Raw genomic sequence first — 16,263 nt, forward strand, 5'->3', positions numbered from 1 at the left:
TCAGATAAGAGACCAATTTCTCTGTCAAAGTACAGAAAACAATATACTAAAGGAGGCAAAAATTAAGAATCAAAGGAAATGTTACCCAAACTCCTTGCCAGCCCAGAATTTGCTGTGTGTCACTGAAAGCACTCCCTCGAGGTCACATCAGGCTCTGAGCTCATCTCACACTTCATCGGGCAAGGCAGTGGGTCTGCCAGGTCCCTCGTATGTCCAACTTAGCAACCAAGGGATTACTAAACTATAAATACAGAAACTTTACTACAGAACTGGGAGAAAGTTCTCCACTAAAGTGTTAGTCTTCGATTCCCTTACAAATGTATATATATTTAGACTTTCAAAATGATGTTATCCTATATTAGAAAAGAGTATCATACAAGAGTAAACTAATTTATATGAAATTTTCCTACTGTATAGTTTTTAATATATTATTTTGGGGAGTTAAAGAAATCTAGTAATACCTATTAATGCTTTAATAATGCAAAAGTAAAACAGTTTACTTTTTGGAGGTGCAGAATAGAACTCAAAAACAAAACAAACAACCTTTTATTTTCTTTGACTTTTTCCTTCTTTTCGATCCAAATAAATTTTTGTGTGTGTGTGACAGAGACAGAGAAAGGGTCAGATAGGGACAGACAGACAGGAAGGGAAAGAGATGACAAGCATCAAATCTTCATTGCAGCACCTTAGTTGTTCATTGATTGCTTTCTCATATGCGCCTTGACAGTGGGCTCCAGCAGAGTGAGTGACCCCTTCCTCAAGCCAGCGACCTTTTGAGCTCAAGCCAGAGACCAGGGGGTCATGTCTATATTCCCATGCTCAAGCCAGTGATCTCACACTCAAGCTGGTGACCTTCGGGTTTCGAACCTGGGTCCTCCGTGTCCCAGTTCGACGCTTTATTCACTGTGCCACCGCCTGGTCAGACCCAAATAAATGTCTTGATTACAGATAAGCCTCTTTAAGTTAAAAGAAATTAATGACATTTTGATAATTCATTATTATCTGGAGCCTGAAATTCATCAGTATGATTTCCTATCACTTAACAAGCAAAATCTTTCCACAGTGGAAGTGATTAAGAATTTTCCCCCAAGGACAAATGGAGGTCATAATAACTTTGCACACCCTTCCCCAGTGTTAACTGGGAAACTGCCACTGCCCAGATGGCTCCACAGAAGTGCTCAGGCATGTTGATTCCCACTTCTGGTGAGGAAACAAGAGTAGAAAGGCACACTGTTAGCCTGAGGTAAAGAGCTTAGAAACATGAGACAATCTCCCTCCACTTGCTCTTTGACTCTGTCTGGTAGAGAAATGTGAGAAAGATAACCAATTCGTACCCACCAGGACTTGCCTGGTGTGTCAAGGAGGTACACAGTCCTGACTTCAACACCTCACTGTTTCAACATGCTGGGGTGTGAACACCTACAGGAGTTCTCTTTAAGGTCAGCCTAAAAGCTGGATACTGAAACCAGGCAAAATATGTACAGATCCTGACACAAAGATTATCTTCTTGAGAAGATGATCTTCTTGAGAAGATAATCTTGGTAGACTAAGGTTGATCCCTCCTAGAGTCAACTGGTTTAGAGTGGTCAGTAGAGGATAGCTGCAGGGCATTTTTAAAGACAGCATATACTGTTCCAACACTCTTAGGCGCTCAGAGAGTCTCAATATAATGGGGACATTTCTTATTTATAACTGGTCAGAACAACATGTGGTTCCCTTCTATGAAGTGCTCCTGGCATTCACTGTGGCCTGCCATTAGTCCTGCATGTCAAGTGACTGGAATGTACTTAAAATAATGTAACTGTTCCTCAGAAGCATCTGGACTGCAGCTGCCTGTCACGTAAGACATACATGCAGGATACCATGCATAAACCACTTATAATCTTTTTTCCTATCTACCCTATTTCTCTTACTACCATAGGAACATTCTTTTCTTCAGTGTCAAGAGCCACTGCCAATCTGCATGGAATAGGAAGAGTTCCTGGGTCCCCAAAGAACAACAGATATAAAGCAAGAGTTGCCTTGGCCCATGTGCCAAGAACTGGTTGATGATGTAGAAATGTTTATTTTCCCCATTGAGATTTAGAAGCCAACTAAAAGCCTACTTCAAAGTCCACTGCTTTTCTTTCCTCCAAAGAACTATTTATAAGAAAAAACCAGCCTGGTGCAGTGGCGCAGTAAATAGAGCATTGGACTGGGACACAGATGACCCAGATTCGAAACCCCGAGGTTGCCGGCTTGAGCACAGGTTCATCTGGCTTAAGTATGGGCTCACCAGCTTGAGCGTGAAGTCGCTGGCTTGAGTGTGGGATCATATACATGACCCATGGTCACTGGCTTGAGCCCAAAGGTGGCTGGCTTGAGTAAGGGGTCACTTGCTCTGCTGTAACCCCCTCCCCCAGTCAAGGCACATATGAAAAAGTAATCAAAGAAGAATTAAGGTGTGGCATCGAAGAATTGATGCTTCTCATCTCTCTCCCTGTTTGTCCCTCTCTCTGTCACTATCTCACACACACACACACACACACTGCTTTTAGAGAAAGGAGGCAAGTTCTTTATATCAAAAAAAGCCATTTCCTCCTTTCAGGGGTAAGGACATATCTAACTCAGTACTTGTACCTACAACAAGGAAACAATATTAAGCCCAGTGGGAATCCTAATAGCAAACTGATTTTGTATGGCCTCCAAAGCAAACAAGTCATAAAGTCCCATGTTCTGAAGCTTGGAGGAAACAAGCAAAACCTGACACTTAGCGGAACAAAAGAAATTCACACCCACACATGTAATAACTATTCATTCTAAAGAAGCCCCCCCCCCCCCAAGTACAGATGAGGCCACCTCTAGTGGCATTCTGAAGAGAGGCAAGCACAGTAAATGAGACCAAGAACTTTTGAGATGGGCAAACTGTGCCAGGGGAGGTGAGAACAACACTGAGGAGATGAACAAGTCAAACAAGTACCACCAAATCACACCAGGTCCCCTCTGCCCCCCAGTCTATCTCCTCCGTAATGAACTGACTGTATCAGCTAAAAAAGCCCCACCAGATGCTTCTCAGGGCCCCTACACTAAAGGACACTCTCCTCCGGTTTATACAGACAAGAAACAACAATTTCTGAGGCTTTGTTTATTGTAGCTAATTTTATACAAGAGAACGGAAGAGAGGTTAAGTGCATAGGTTTTGGATTAAGGGAAGTCTAGATTTAAATATCAGCTCAGCCATTTTTTTACTGTTACTAAAATTCTCTAAGTATCAGTTTCTTCATCAGTAAGATGAAAAATTTATTCATTCTCCTAAGACAGTTCTGAGGAATAAATGACACAACAGTGCGTGTAAATCTCTTCACACAGTGCTCAAACTTCAGCTAGTATTACAAAGTTTTGAAAAATCAGACACTCTTGTATCACTTACTTGTGGTAATTCTCCTTTTTTTCATCTCTCCAGTTTTTATTTAACTGGTGAATTTTCACAGCTACATATCTTTGTTCTGTTAGGTCAAATGCCTATAAAGAAAAGGAATAAATTATATTCTGGGTAAATGCTAACAAGAATGAATCACAGGCAACTGACTTGAAGCTTCTATTTAACAGATCAACGTACTCAAAGTCCAAAATGCATTATTAAATAAAAACAGCAGCAGAAAAAACATCATATTTGTTTCAGAGTAGCAACCATCTTCTTGAAACTGTGATCAGATAATTTAGAAGGCTCCAGACATTTAGAAGGCTGCAGACACACTGGCACCAAGGGGTTTAGAAAATAAAACCAAGTATATACCACCAACAGAAAGACAACCCATGCCTTAACAGTCACTTCCAAATAATTTTCTTTCTGGACATCATCTATCCTATTTGGGACCTTTCTCCCTTGGGTTGTCTCTTGTCTCTCAGCTGACACTTGGACTTGACACGCTTCAACAGCAAGTCCTGCTGCCACTTCTGAAATGCCAGTGACACAGACTGTCTTTCTGAGAAATAACCCCTCAGGATATACTTCTTTGGTACGTTTTTTAAGAAAATAACTTTGTTATTTGTCATACTGTGTTTATTAAAATAAAAACAGGAACAAAAGCAAAAACAAAAAACATCCCTGTCTTTAGTGCCACACATATATTCTGAGTAAATAAAAAGCAGTTTGTGATCCCAATAATGTCTGAAGTTAGTCACACCAAGTCACTTCTCTAGTACTGTCCAAAGGAATATCTCCCAAAGACCACCACTGTTGGCAAGTCCCACATTAGCTTGATAGTGTTCTACCATGGGAGTAACAAATGAGTTTTTAAGGTTGTTGAGTGTGAATCACAATTTGATAAAGTAGCATTTTATACAACAAATGTTTCCCCCATACAAGAGAATTTATTGAGGAGCTAACTCCTTTAGAATGAATAGTTTTTATTAGTTTTTAAATTTCAGAATAAAATTTAATGCTTCAGTTCCAATACTGTCACCCCATATCTACCAGTTTTCACAAATGTATGAACACATAAAGGCAACAGGCAGACACACTGTCCATGAACAATGATTACAGTTTCACAGATCTTTTGAAATGTAAGCTACCTCTAGGAAAGCATTGTATGCAAGAGATGACTACTTATAAAAAAAAAAGTCTAGTTTATACTAAATATAAACCAGAATTTTTTTAAAATATAAAAACTACTCCATTCAAACAGAATATCTTACTTCACAGAAATGGAAACTTGAACTCTATTTTTCTTACAGAGTTTGAAGTCAACCTGCAAGCATGTATACCATCATGACTATACAGGAAAGAATCATTTTTTCAAGTCAATAAAAGCCATATTAAATACCACTTAATTTGTAAGAACACTAATGATACTACAAATATAATTTTCTCCAACTACCATACCATATTTCTGAACCCAAGACACTGTGATCCACCTCTGATTGAAGAAGGGCTTTTGGAAAATGAAGAAGAGCAAAAAGAATAACTATATTAAATGTACACATCATTGTAAGAAGCATCTAGATTTCACAAATGTTAAAATGCTTGAAGAATACAGAAGAAAAAATAGGATAGAAAAAACCAAGTAACTGGGAAGCAACAATAACTAATTCTGATGATTTTAAAAAAGGGAAGAGTTCCAATTCTGGATATATCTCCAGAAGAACCGAAATCAGGGTCTCAAAGAGATTTCTGCACATGCATGTTCAAAGCAGCACTATTCACAACAGACAGAAGCAAAGCAGCCCAAATGTCCACTGTCAGACAAATGGATAAAGAAAATTTGGGCCCTGGCCGGTTGGCTCAGCGGTAGAGCGTCGGCCTAGCGTGCGGAGGACCCAGGTTCGATTCCCGGCCAGGGCACACAGGAGAAGCGCCCATTTGCTTCTCCACCCCTCCGCCGCACTTTCCTCTCTGTCTCTCTCTTCCCCTCCCGCAGCTGAGGCTCCATTGGAGCAAAGATGGCCCGGGCGCTGGGGATGGCTCCTTGGCCTCTGCCCCAGGCGCTAGAGTGGCTCTGGTCGCAACATGGCGACGCCCAGGATGGGCAGAGCATCACCCCCTGGTGGGCAGAGCATCGCCCCATGGTGGGCGTGCCGGGTGGATCCCGGTCGGGCGCATGCGGGAGTCTGTCTGACTGTCTCTCCCTGTTTCCAGCTTCAGAAAAATGAAAAAAAATAAAATAAAAATAAAAAAAATAAAAAAAAAATAATAAAAAAAAAAATTTGGCACATACATACAATGAAATGTTATTCAGCCTAAACAAGGAGGAAATCCTGTCACATGCTTCAACACAGATGAACTTTGAGAACACAATGCTAAGTGAAATAAGCCAGTCACAAAAAGACAAACACTGCGATTCCGGATTCCCGTTATATAAAGTATCTAAAGTAACCAATTTCATGGAAACAGAAAGTAAGAGTGTAGTTACCAGGGGCCAGGAAGGATAGAAAAGAATTGTTGATTAATGAGTAGAATTTCAGTTTTCCAAGATGAAAAAGTTCTGGGTATCTGTTTCACAACAACATGAATATACATAACTATTGAACTGTATACTTAAAAAACGGTCACAATGGTGAATATTGTGTTTTTTAACCACAATAAGAAAATTACCAAGAATAAAAAGTAAATTAACCGTATCATTCAAGAATGAAAAATATGGCCCTGGCCGGTTGGCTCAGCGGTAGAGCGTCGGCCTGGTGTGCGGGGGACCCAGGTTCGATTCCCGGCCAGGGCACATAGGAGAAGTGCCCATTTGCTTCTCCATCCCCCCCTTCTTCCTCTCTGTCTCTCTCTTCCCCTCCCGCAGCCAAGGCTCCATTGGAGCAAAGATGGCCCGGGCGCTGAGGATGGCTCCTTGGCCTCTGCCCCAGGCGCTAGAGTGGCTCTGGTCGTGGCAGAGCGACCCCCCCCCCAGGGGCAGAGCATCGCCCCCTGGTGGGCAGAGCATCGCCCCTGGTGGGCGTGCCGGGTGGATCCCAGTAGGGCGCATGCGGGAGTCTGTCTGACTGTCTCTCCCCGTTTCCAGCTTCAGAAAAATACAAAAAAAAAAAAAAAGAATGAAAAATATAAAATAAAAACAAAGAAAGCAGAAGGAAAGAAGGATTCAAAGCAGAAATTAATAAAATAGAAAACAAATCATACAGTAGATATGATCAACAAAACAAAAAGTTAATTCTTAAAGGGGGAACAAGAAAACACTGACAAATCTCTGACCTATCAATCAAGAAGAAAAAGAGAAATAACTGAGGAATGGGTGATAAAAATATTTTCAGAAAAATTAAATTATCAAAACTGACTTCAGAAGAAAAAGAAAATCTATGATAAATAGATCAATATTTATAGAAATAACTGAAAAGGTGATCAAATAGTTTTCCTCTAAAATGACACCTACCCAGGTAATTATGAGTCAGCTCTAACAAACTTTCAAGCACTGACAATTCCTATATAATGCAAAACATCCAAGGATATGGGAAAAGAGAAATTTCACAACTTCTTCTAGGAAAACTATGACATCAAAGTAGACAATGCTGCTTATACACAAAAGATTAATATGGGCCTGCCCCACTTATGAACACAGATAAAAAACATGAATGAAATACTAGAAAATCAAACACAGCAGTGCACAAAAAATATTGTTATAGTTCTAGAAATGAATAGTAATGACAGTTGCACAACATTGTGAATGTACTTAATGCCACTGAATTGTACACTTAAGAATTGATAAATTTTATGTACATATTACCACAAAAAAATTTAACAGTAAAAAAGGGGAAACCAGTAGAATTAGCTTTTACTGTTTTTTTTTTTCCTGAAATGGAAACTAGTTATTTTACACAAAAGGTTTCCTATATATAAATTCATGTGGGTGTAATATAAACCCTAATAGTAAAGGCTACACATTAGAAAGAGGGAATTATCAAGGCTATGCAGTAAAGATCACTTAAAAAACCAATTCTGTATTTAAAAAAGCTGGGTGCCAGAAACATCTAGAGAAATTTAAGGAGGCTGTGGCTGGTGAACATGTTATGGATCTACAGCTATATTTAATACTGGCTGGATTTTTCATTTAATAAAAATCAACTGGAGGCAAGGAGCCTGTACTTTGCTGACCAAACTGAAGCACTCTACCCAGGATACTCCTTCAAACTGCCAGCACTACTAAACACTGTGACTCAGAAGAGAGAACATCAAAGATCAGTTTTCAAATAAGAATTAACTGTAAAACATATATATTTTGTTAAAAATTTTTTATGAAAATAAAGTAACACACACTCATTTCTAGCAAATGCAGATGAGGCAGAAAGTGCAGAACAAAAAAGAAAATCACCATAATTACACTACCCCAGAAATTATAGTGTTTTTCCTTACTGTTTTAAAAAAATCTATTATTTATTTTCAAACGTGAAAACAGGGTAAAATATTGTGTCTTGCTTTGTCACTGAAGTTTATTAAAAGCAGTTCTCCTAAACACACAGGTTCCTAAAGTTTTGAATTTTAATCAGTAGATATAAACCCACAGTTATCACTATTCTAAATGTTCTCCAAGTTGGTAATTATTAGTAATTTAACCCTCAGTCTTTGTACCCAGTTTCTTATACTTACCTTGTAAACTTCACTGAAACCTCCTCTACCCAAAAGATGTAACAACAAATATCTGTCATTTAGCGTTGGATGATCTTTAAATCTGTGAAAATAGGGAATACATAACATCCTGAGGTCAAGGACTACACAACCTTCCAAATTTGCAAAATTTCCATTGCATTTAACATGTTATACACATGACTATAGCTGCTGCTGATAGTTCTATAATCAACACCCATATAGCTAATTCTGAGCATAAACTAAGTTATGTAATTCAAAGATACAGCATAATTACAATGAATAGCATTAGCTAGCTGTATAGCCAAAAGATGTAGGTGCTAGTCTCCGCGTAGCCACAATCAGACCTGGGACTTTTGCTGGCCTCCCTCCCTTTTTTGCCCTGTTATAAAGTGATGGGGGTAGACTACACTAGATCAGGGATTTTCAAATTGTGTTACTTGGTTCCTCCAAACCATTCAAGAGACACATGCTACCACCATTACATAACTACATATAATAAAATTCCAAGATATTGTACATGGCCTTAAAAACGAATATGATTGCCTGACCAGGCAGTGGTGCAGTGGATGGAGTGTCAAACTGGGACACGGAGGACCCAGGTTTGAAACCCCGAGGTCGCCAGCTTTAGTGCGGGCTCATCTGGTTTGAGCAAGGCTCACCAGCTTAAAGCCCAAGGTTGCTGACTTGAGCGGGGCTGGTGGGGTGGGAGGGGTGGTGGTGTCGTCACTTAGTCTGCTGTAGCCCCCCAGTCAAGGCACATATGAGAAAGCAATCAATGAACAACTAAGGTGCCACAACAAAGAATTGATGCTTCTCATCTCTCTCCCTTCCAGTCTGTCCCTATCTGTCCCTCTCTCTGTCTCTGTCACAAAAACCCCCCCACAAAAAACTGAGTATGATTATAAAGTGAGTCACATGTTCTATGTGCATTCATTTTCTCTCTAAAGACAGGAAATCTTCATGATATAACTGTTAACTCCATGTAGGATACCACACTGTGGTGTTTTCTAAAAAGACAAAGAAATAAGAGGTTCTGGCAAAAATAACTTCAAAAATATTTCTACCTAGCTCCTGATCTTAAATAGCCGCATTATTATTCCTGAAATTATTTTGAGAGAGCAGCATGCCTGTGGAGAGAGATGACATTACTGTACAATAATTAACTTTGGAATCAGACAGATCCAAGTTTAACTCTTTGGTCCACTAGTTATGGGTCCTTGGTCAAGTTAACTAAATTTTTCTAAGCCTGTTTCCAGATCTATGCATTGATGACCTATTACTGTGAAGACCAAATGACAAAACACAATGGCACTTAGCACAATGCCTGATAGAGAGTGCTCAGTAACAGCTGTTGCCTGGCACTTTACAGAAAGAAAAGTCCACGGCTCACACTGGCTGAACAAAAATACACAAGTTGTAGCTATGTCAAAAAATCATGTTTCAGAATCCAAAATATGTGGGAAGGAACAGATTACAGATAGAAGCCATTTCCCACTTGCTATATACTTTTCACAGATTCAGTCTCTTAAATGACTTATAAACAAAGGTGGGCCTTTATCTAAATTAATATGCTGAACTTAAGAGACTCTTGCTTAACGGCCCTTAAAGGTCTTTCAGAAGCCAGGGGTCATCTCAATTATATTTCTACAACACCATGTTGTCACTCACCCTTCCCTTAGTAAGGCTCTGTAGGTAAATCTGAATACACAGTGTATCCCAACTATTTTCACTACAAGTTATATATTGTGACCTCTTCTTGTTTTATTGTACAATATATATTTAATATATAAATCTAATATTTATATATATTTAAACTAAACAAATCATAATTTTGTTCTTAAAACTATATTATATCCTACAATAGAACCAAATACACCATGAAATCAATTTATCAAATTTATACTAAACAAAAATATTCTTAGACCAGCAATTTTCAACCTTTCTCATCTCATGGCATACATGATTACTAAAATTCTGCAACACACAAAAAATATATTTTTGCAGGTCTGACAAAAAAAATTAAAATATATATATATATATAAATTCACTCACACCAGACAGCTATTATTGTGCTGGCTATTGTATTTTTTAAATTTGACAATCTAAGGGAAAAGAGGCCAGTGCCCCTGACCAAAGAGTCACGTACTGCATGAATTCCTGTGACACACCAGGGTGCCATATAGCAGTGGTTCCTAACCTTTTTTGGGCCACGGACCAGTTTAATGTCAGAAAATATTTTCACGGACCGGCCTTTAGGGTGGGACAGATAAATGTATCACGTGACCAAGACAAGTGTCAAGAGTGAGTCTTAGATGGATGTAACAGAGGGAATCTGGTCATTTTTTAAAAATAAAACATCGTTCAGACTTAAATATAAATATAACAAAAATAATGTAAGTTATTTATTCTTTCTCTGCGGACCAGTACCAAATGGCCCACAGATAGGTACCGGTCCGTGGCCTGGGGGTTGGGGACCACTGCCGTATAGCATGCTGGCTGAAAACTGCTGTTCTAGACCATTCAATTCATGTCAGAAAAGTGCTCAGCAGTCTCCAACCCCACATATCCCCAAATTGCTTACTGTGAATTATCTTCATTATGTATCCTTTTTAATTCCCTGATATGTAGATTTCTAACCCTTTCTAGCCTTTCCAGCTCCGCCTGGATCTCTGCTTCTTCCTAAAGTGCAAAGGAAAGAAATGGCTCAGAACACAAGAAATGTTACCTTTTCAAAATCTCATTTCAAAACAAGAGCAGACATCTCTCTCATGAAAAACTATAGGAGGATGTTTAGCATTGAAAAAAAGTTTTTAAACTAGATTTTCTGTCATAAAAACCAAGCCAATAACAATAAATAAAATTCAAACTATGATTATAGTAGGAAAAGAGTCCTTTCCCCCCTTTTTCTCTCCGTTCTATGCCCACTCCCCCAATATAATCAGTGTTAAGTTTCTTGTCTAAGTTTCCAGGAAACTTATGTGCACATAAATAAAGGTATGCAATTTTTTTTTTTTTTTAATCTTTCTTGAAGCTGGAAACGGGGAGAGACAGACAGACTCCCGCATGTGCCCGACCGGGATTCACCCGGCTCGCCCACCAGGAGCGACGCTCTGCCCACCAGGGGGCGATGCTCTGCCCCTCTGGGGCGTCGCTCTGCCGCGACCAGAGCTACTCTAGCGCCTGGGGCAGAGGTCAAGGAGCCATCCCCAGCGCCCGGGCCATCTTTGCTCCAATGGAGCCTTGGCTGCGGGAGGGGAAGAGAGAGACAGAGAGGAAGGGGGTCGGGGGTGGAGAAGCAAATGGGCGCTTCTCCTATGTGCCCTGGCCGGGAATCGAACCCGGGTCCCCCCACATGCCAGGCCGACGCTCTACCACTGAGCCAACCGGCCAGGGCCAAAGGTATGCAATTTTTAAAAAACAAGCATCAGGTTCTTTATCTGTTTCTGTTCTGCAAGTATTATATTTGGTGCCTTAAATTCCATTGATTTAAAAAGATTTGAGAACCTCATTGGGAAAAAACAAACAAACATGAGCCAACAGCAGTTTATTAAATGCTTATTGACTACAATCACCATAAACAGCATCCACCAAAAGTGTATGGGTGGCTAAATTAAAGAGATGAGCAATCTACATATAGATACTTCTGTGAACACCCTCAGTAACAAATTCTCTGTAGGTGTCTTTGTGTTATAACATGGTTGATATAATATCTTTACTTCTTAGCCAGTTTAGGCAAACAATAAGAGCTGGTATGTGATTTAAAATATCATGAGACTTACTTCTGCAGATAGGCAACTAATACATTTGCCCAAATAAACCAACTTGCTTCTGAACCATATATAAAATAAAAACTGCATTTCTCATTATATTTACCTTTTTAAGATGACCTAATCTGAGTTTGAAGATTTCTTCTTGTTCATGGTATTCTGCTAATGTTAACCTGGAAAATAATGGAAGAAATTTCAATAAATTATTTAAAATCATAATGCAACTATTTAAAGAGAAATGCCAAAGCATGCAATACAGCATATTCAGTCTTAGTTAAAATGACTAAAAGATAGTTTATCTTGCAGTTCTTTGACATAACTTTTGTGATTTATCATGTGATGTGAAAGAAGGACTTCAAAGGCAGGAATCTAATTTGTAAAAAATGAAAAAATAGCCTGACCTGTGGTGGCGCAGTGGATAAAGCATCAACCTGGAATGCTGAGGTCGCCAGTTCAAAACCCTGTACTTGTCTGGTCAAGGCACATATGGGAGTTGATGCTTCCTGCTCCTCCCCCCTTTCTTTCTCTCTCTCTCTCTCTCTCTCATACTCTATACTCTCTCCTCTCTAAAATGAATAAATTAAAAAAAAATTTTTTTTAAATAAAAGAATAAATGTGCTCCAATTTTACTTTATTTATATTAGTTTTTGGGTTTTTTTTTTTGTATTTTTCCAAAGTTGGAAATGGGGGGGCAGTCAGACAAGACTCCCGCATGCATCCGATCGGGACCCACCCGGCATGCCCACCAGAGGGCAATGCTCTGCCCATCTTGGGGCATTGCTTTGCCGCAATCAGAACCATTCTAGCACCTGAGGCAGAGGCCACAGAGCCATCCTCAGCGCCCAGGCAAATTTTGCTCCAATGGAGCCTTGGCTGCGGGAGAGAAAGAGAGAGACAGAGAGAAAGGAGAAGGGAAGGGGTAGAGAAGCAGATGGGTGCCTCTCCTGTGTGCCCTGGCCGGGAATCAAACCCGGGACTCCTGCATGCCAGGCCAACGCTCTACCACTGAGCCAACCGGCCAGGGCCTATTTATTATATTAGTTTTGTCCCAAATATTACTTAGATTAAAATATTTTAGGAGAGGTAGCTAAAAGTTGTATGTCTAAATTTTTTTTTAAAGATTTTATTTATTCATTTAAGGAGGGGGAGGTGTAGTAAGCATCAACTCCCATATGTGCCCTGACCAGGCAAGCCCAGGGTTTCAAACCGGCGACCTCAGCGTTCCAGGTCCACACTCTATCCACTGCAGCACCAACAGGTCAAGCTGTATGTCTAAATTTTTTTAAAGGGCAAAATAAGTCAATGGATTGGATTATTTTTGTTAACTCTTAGACCTTGATACTATAATAACAAAGAAAAGAACAAGAGTAGGAATGAATCCAGGATTCAGAATTTGAGGACTAGGGTTCAAAGTGCAACTTGGGTCATGTAACTTTGGGCAAGCAACTTTAACCTCTTCAGTCTGTTTCCTAAATATGCAGCAAGTAGTAACACCTACCTAACAAAGGTGTTGTGACAAGAACATAAAAAGAATGTATAATTTGTGAAATGTTATTTAAACACAATTCTCAAAGGGCTAGCTTAATGGGTAATCACTGTTTCATGTTTAACTTCCCCAATTGGGCCCTGTCTGGTTTGGGAACAGAGGGGGGTAGGGGTTTGACCCTAAGTGCTGAAGCAGGCCTCTCTGGTCAGCAGGAAAAGCATGCCAGGGGTAAAGCTGAGCTGGCACCTCAGGCTAGGCGGCCAAGGTGGCAAGATGTTTGTGGATGAGAGGAGACTGGCTCTGGGACCTCCCTCTCTTAGATCTCTCAGACTGGGGCAATGGCGGTGGGGTGGGACAGGAGACACAGACCACAGGGAGGGTAGTGGCCGGTGGCCTAGCCTGGGGGTGGCTGGGTGCTCCTGGCACCAGTAACCCAGTTTGTTCCGGAAGCCTCTGTGGTTACTACAGAGGTGCCACTTGCTAGGAGGACCCAAGCTAAACTCTCCTCTTTTCCTGTTTCTTTTTTTAAAATTTGTATTAATTTTAATTTGTGTCAACATGAATTCAAGTGTCCCACTAAATATAATACCCTCACCCCCCACTCTCTTCCTTTTTCTTAAAGGACCCACGTCTGACACGTTAAGGAAGCTCCTGTTTTTCTGGTAAATGGACCTGTCCGCATCTTCCTGTCCTGTGGGAATTCTTGCAGAAATACCTCCACATGAAGAGCTCTTTCCTTTTGTCCACAAAAATATACAAAGAGGCTAACTACCTCAATTACATGCTCCTATCTCAAGAGTGAGCATGTATATATACTTTTCCTCTTCATATTCTAGAAGCATACATACACATTTCCAAGTTTTAGATGTCCCTATTCAGATGAATTCTGAATAGCAGGGGAAAGAAGAAAGAACTATCTTATCAACCAGGAAAGGCTATAAAACAGAGCTTTTGAGATCTGACTAAAACAAAGTAAAGAGTAACAACAAGAAGACAAGAAGGAATATACCCATACTAGGGCTATTATAACAATCTCTTCATAGTTGCAGAAATACCTATATTTATAACTTATTACTTCATATGATGTTAAATAAACAAAGAAAGAAATGAAAAACTGTAGCTAAGAATTCTTTCTCTGCCTGAAATAGGTTCGATACCAGGAAAGGATAATGTGACTCACTCTTAAGACTCTAGAAGACTGTTTTTGGCTTCTGACCAAAAAAATGAGCCAAGTCCCTGATATTCTAATTAAAAACTGGACCGAATGCCTTCCAGCTTGGATTTTACACAACACTCCAGATGGCAGCTATTTATTGACATACTATTGGCCTAGGCTAAATTCTAATTATTGTTCTACAGCACGGAAATAACCTACGCTGCCTTCTTTTTTTTTTACCCATGCCTTCTTTACACTCCTAAGCTAATGGTTTTTATATACTAGAATTAAACAGTTTTCAAGTAATACTGGAGGAAGAGTCCCTTCACAAAATACATAGAAGAAGATAATAATGAAATTAATGTGTACAACATTTGCCTGAAGAATCTTTCAAACCTGGGCTCCTACTTAGATTTTTTTTTTTTACAGAGACAGAGAGAGAGTCAGAGAGAGGGACAGATAGGGACAGACAGACAGGAATGGAGAGAGATGAGAAGCATCAATCATCAGTTTTTCGTTGCAACACCTTAGTTGTTCATTGATTGCTTTCTCTACAGCAGACCGAGTAACCCCTTGCTCTAGCCAGTGACCTTGGGTCCAAGCTGGTGAGTTTTGCTCAAACCAGATGAGCCCGCGCTCAAGCTGGCGACCTCGGGGTCTCGAACCTGGGTCCTCCGCTCTAACCACTGTGCAACCGCCTGGTCAGGACCTACTTAGATTTTTTTAAAGAAAGTAATTTTTATTTAGAAACTTGTTTTAAAATATTTAGAACTGTAGGAGTGAACGTTTTTATTTTTAATTTACTGATTTGAGAGAGAGAAACATCGATTTTGCACTCATTTATGCATTCATCAGTTGATTCTTATATGTGTCTTGACTGGGGGTGGAACCTGCATATCAGGACCATGCTCCAACCAACTGAGCTATCCGGCCAAGGCCAAATGAAGATGTTTCAAAGCATATTCACATGCATACTTTTATCACTATACTTAATGTAATTATTAGCTTGTTCATCTGTTCATTTTCCCTAAATAAACTATAAACTGCTATGGCTGGGGCTATATTCTTTAAAAAAAATTTTTAATTAATTAATTAATTAATTTTAGAGAGAGAGAAAGAAAGACAAATAGAGACAGAGAGAAGGAAAAACACTGATTAGTTGTTCCACTCATTCATGCCATCACTGGTTGATTCCTCTATGTACTCTGACCAGATATCAAACCTACAACCTCAGCATGTCGGGGCAATGCTCTAACCAAGTGAGCTACTTGGTCAAGGGTTGAGGCTGTGTCCTTTAGCTCTATTATCTCCAGTGTCCAGAACACAGCTGTGTATATAATAAGCATTTAATATAGATTTACTAAATGAATGTCAAGGAAAAGGATCCCCAACCCATCAAGTACATAATGGGTAAGGACTGGTGTTAAGCCATCTTTCTCACTGGAATGAAGATATATTTCTGGAATGTCATGAACTTTTTTTTTTTTTTTTTTTTTTTTTACAGAGAGAGAGAGTCAGAGAGAGGGATAGACAGGAACAGAGAGAGATGAGAAGCATCAATCATCAGTTTTTCATTGTGACACCTTAGTTGTTCATTGATTGCTTTCTCATATGTGTGCCTTGACCACGGGCCTTCAGTAGACTGAGTCACCCCTTGCTCGACCCAGCAACCTTGGGTCCAGGCTGGTGAGCTTTGCTCAAACCAGATGAGCCCGCACTCAAGCTGGCGACCTCAGGGTCTCGAACCTGGGTCCTCCACATCCCAGTCCGACGCTCTATCCACTGCGCC

The 16,263-nt window shown here is 39.9% G+C and overlaps 1 protein-coding gene across 1 annotated transcript in view; it reads right to left on the bottom strand.

Moving 5' to 3' along the window:
* Positions 1–16,263, bottom strand: part of TLK2 (tousled like kinase 2) — a 131,118-nt gene that overhangs the window by 18,092 nt on the left and 96,763 nt on the right. Inside the window, 4 exon segments of the mRNA XM_066363104.1 lie at positions 3,410–3,501; positions 8,066–8,147; positions 10,647–10,744; positions 11,939–12,005. Coding sequence (XP_066219201.1) covers positions 3,410–3,501; positions 8,066–8,147; positions 10,647–10,744; positions 11,939–12,005 — 339 coding nt within the window.

Source organism: Saccopteryx leptura, chromosome 2, assembly GCF_036850995.1.
Source record: "Saccopteryx leptura isolate mSacLep1 chromosome 2, mSacLep1_pri_phased_curated, whole genome shotgun sequence".
NCBI lineage: Eukaryota > Metazoa > Chordata > Mammalia > Chiroptera > Emballonuridae > Saccopteryx > Saccopteryx leptura.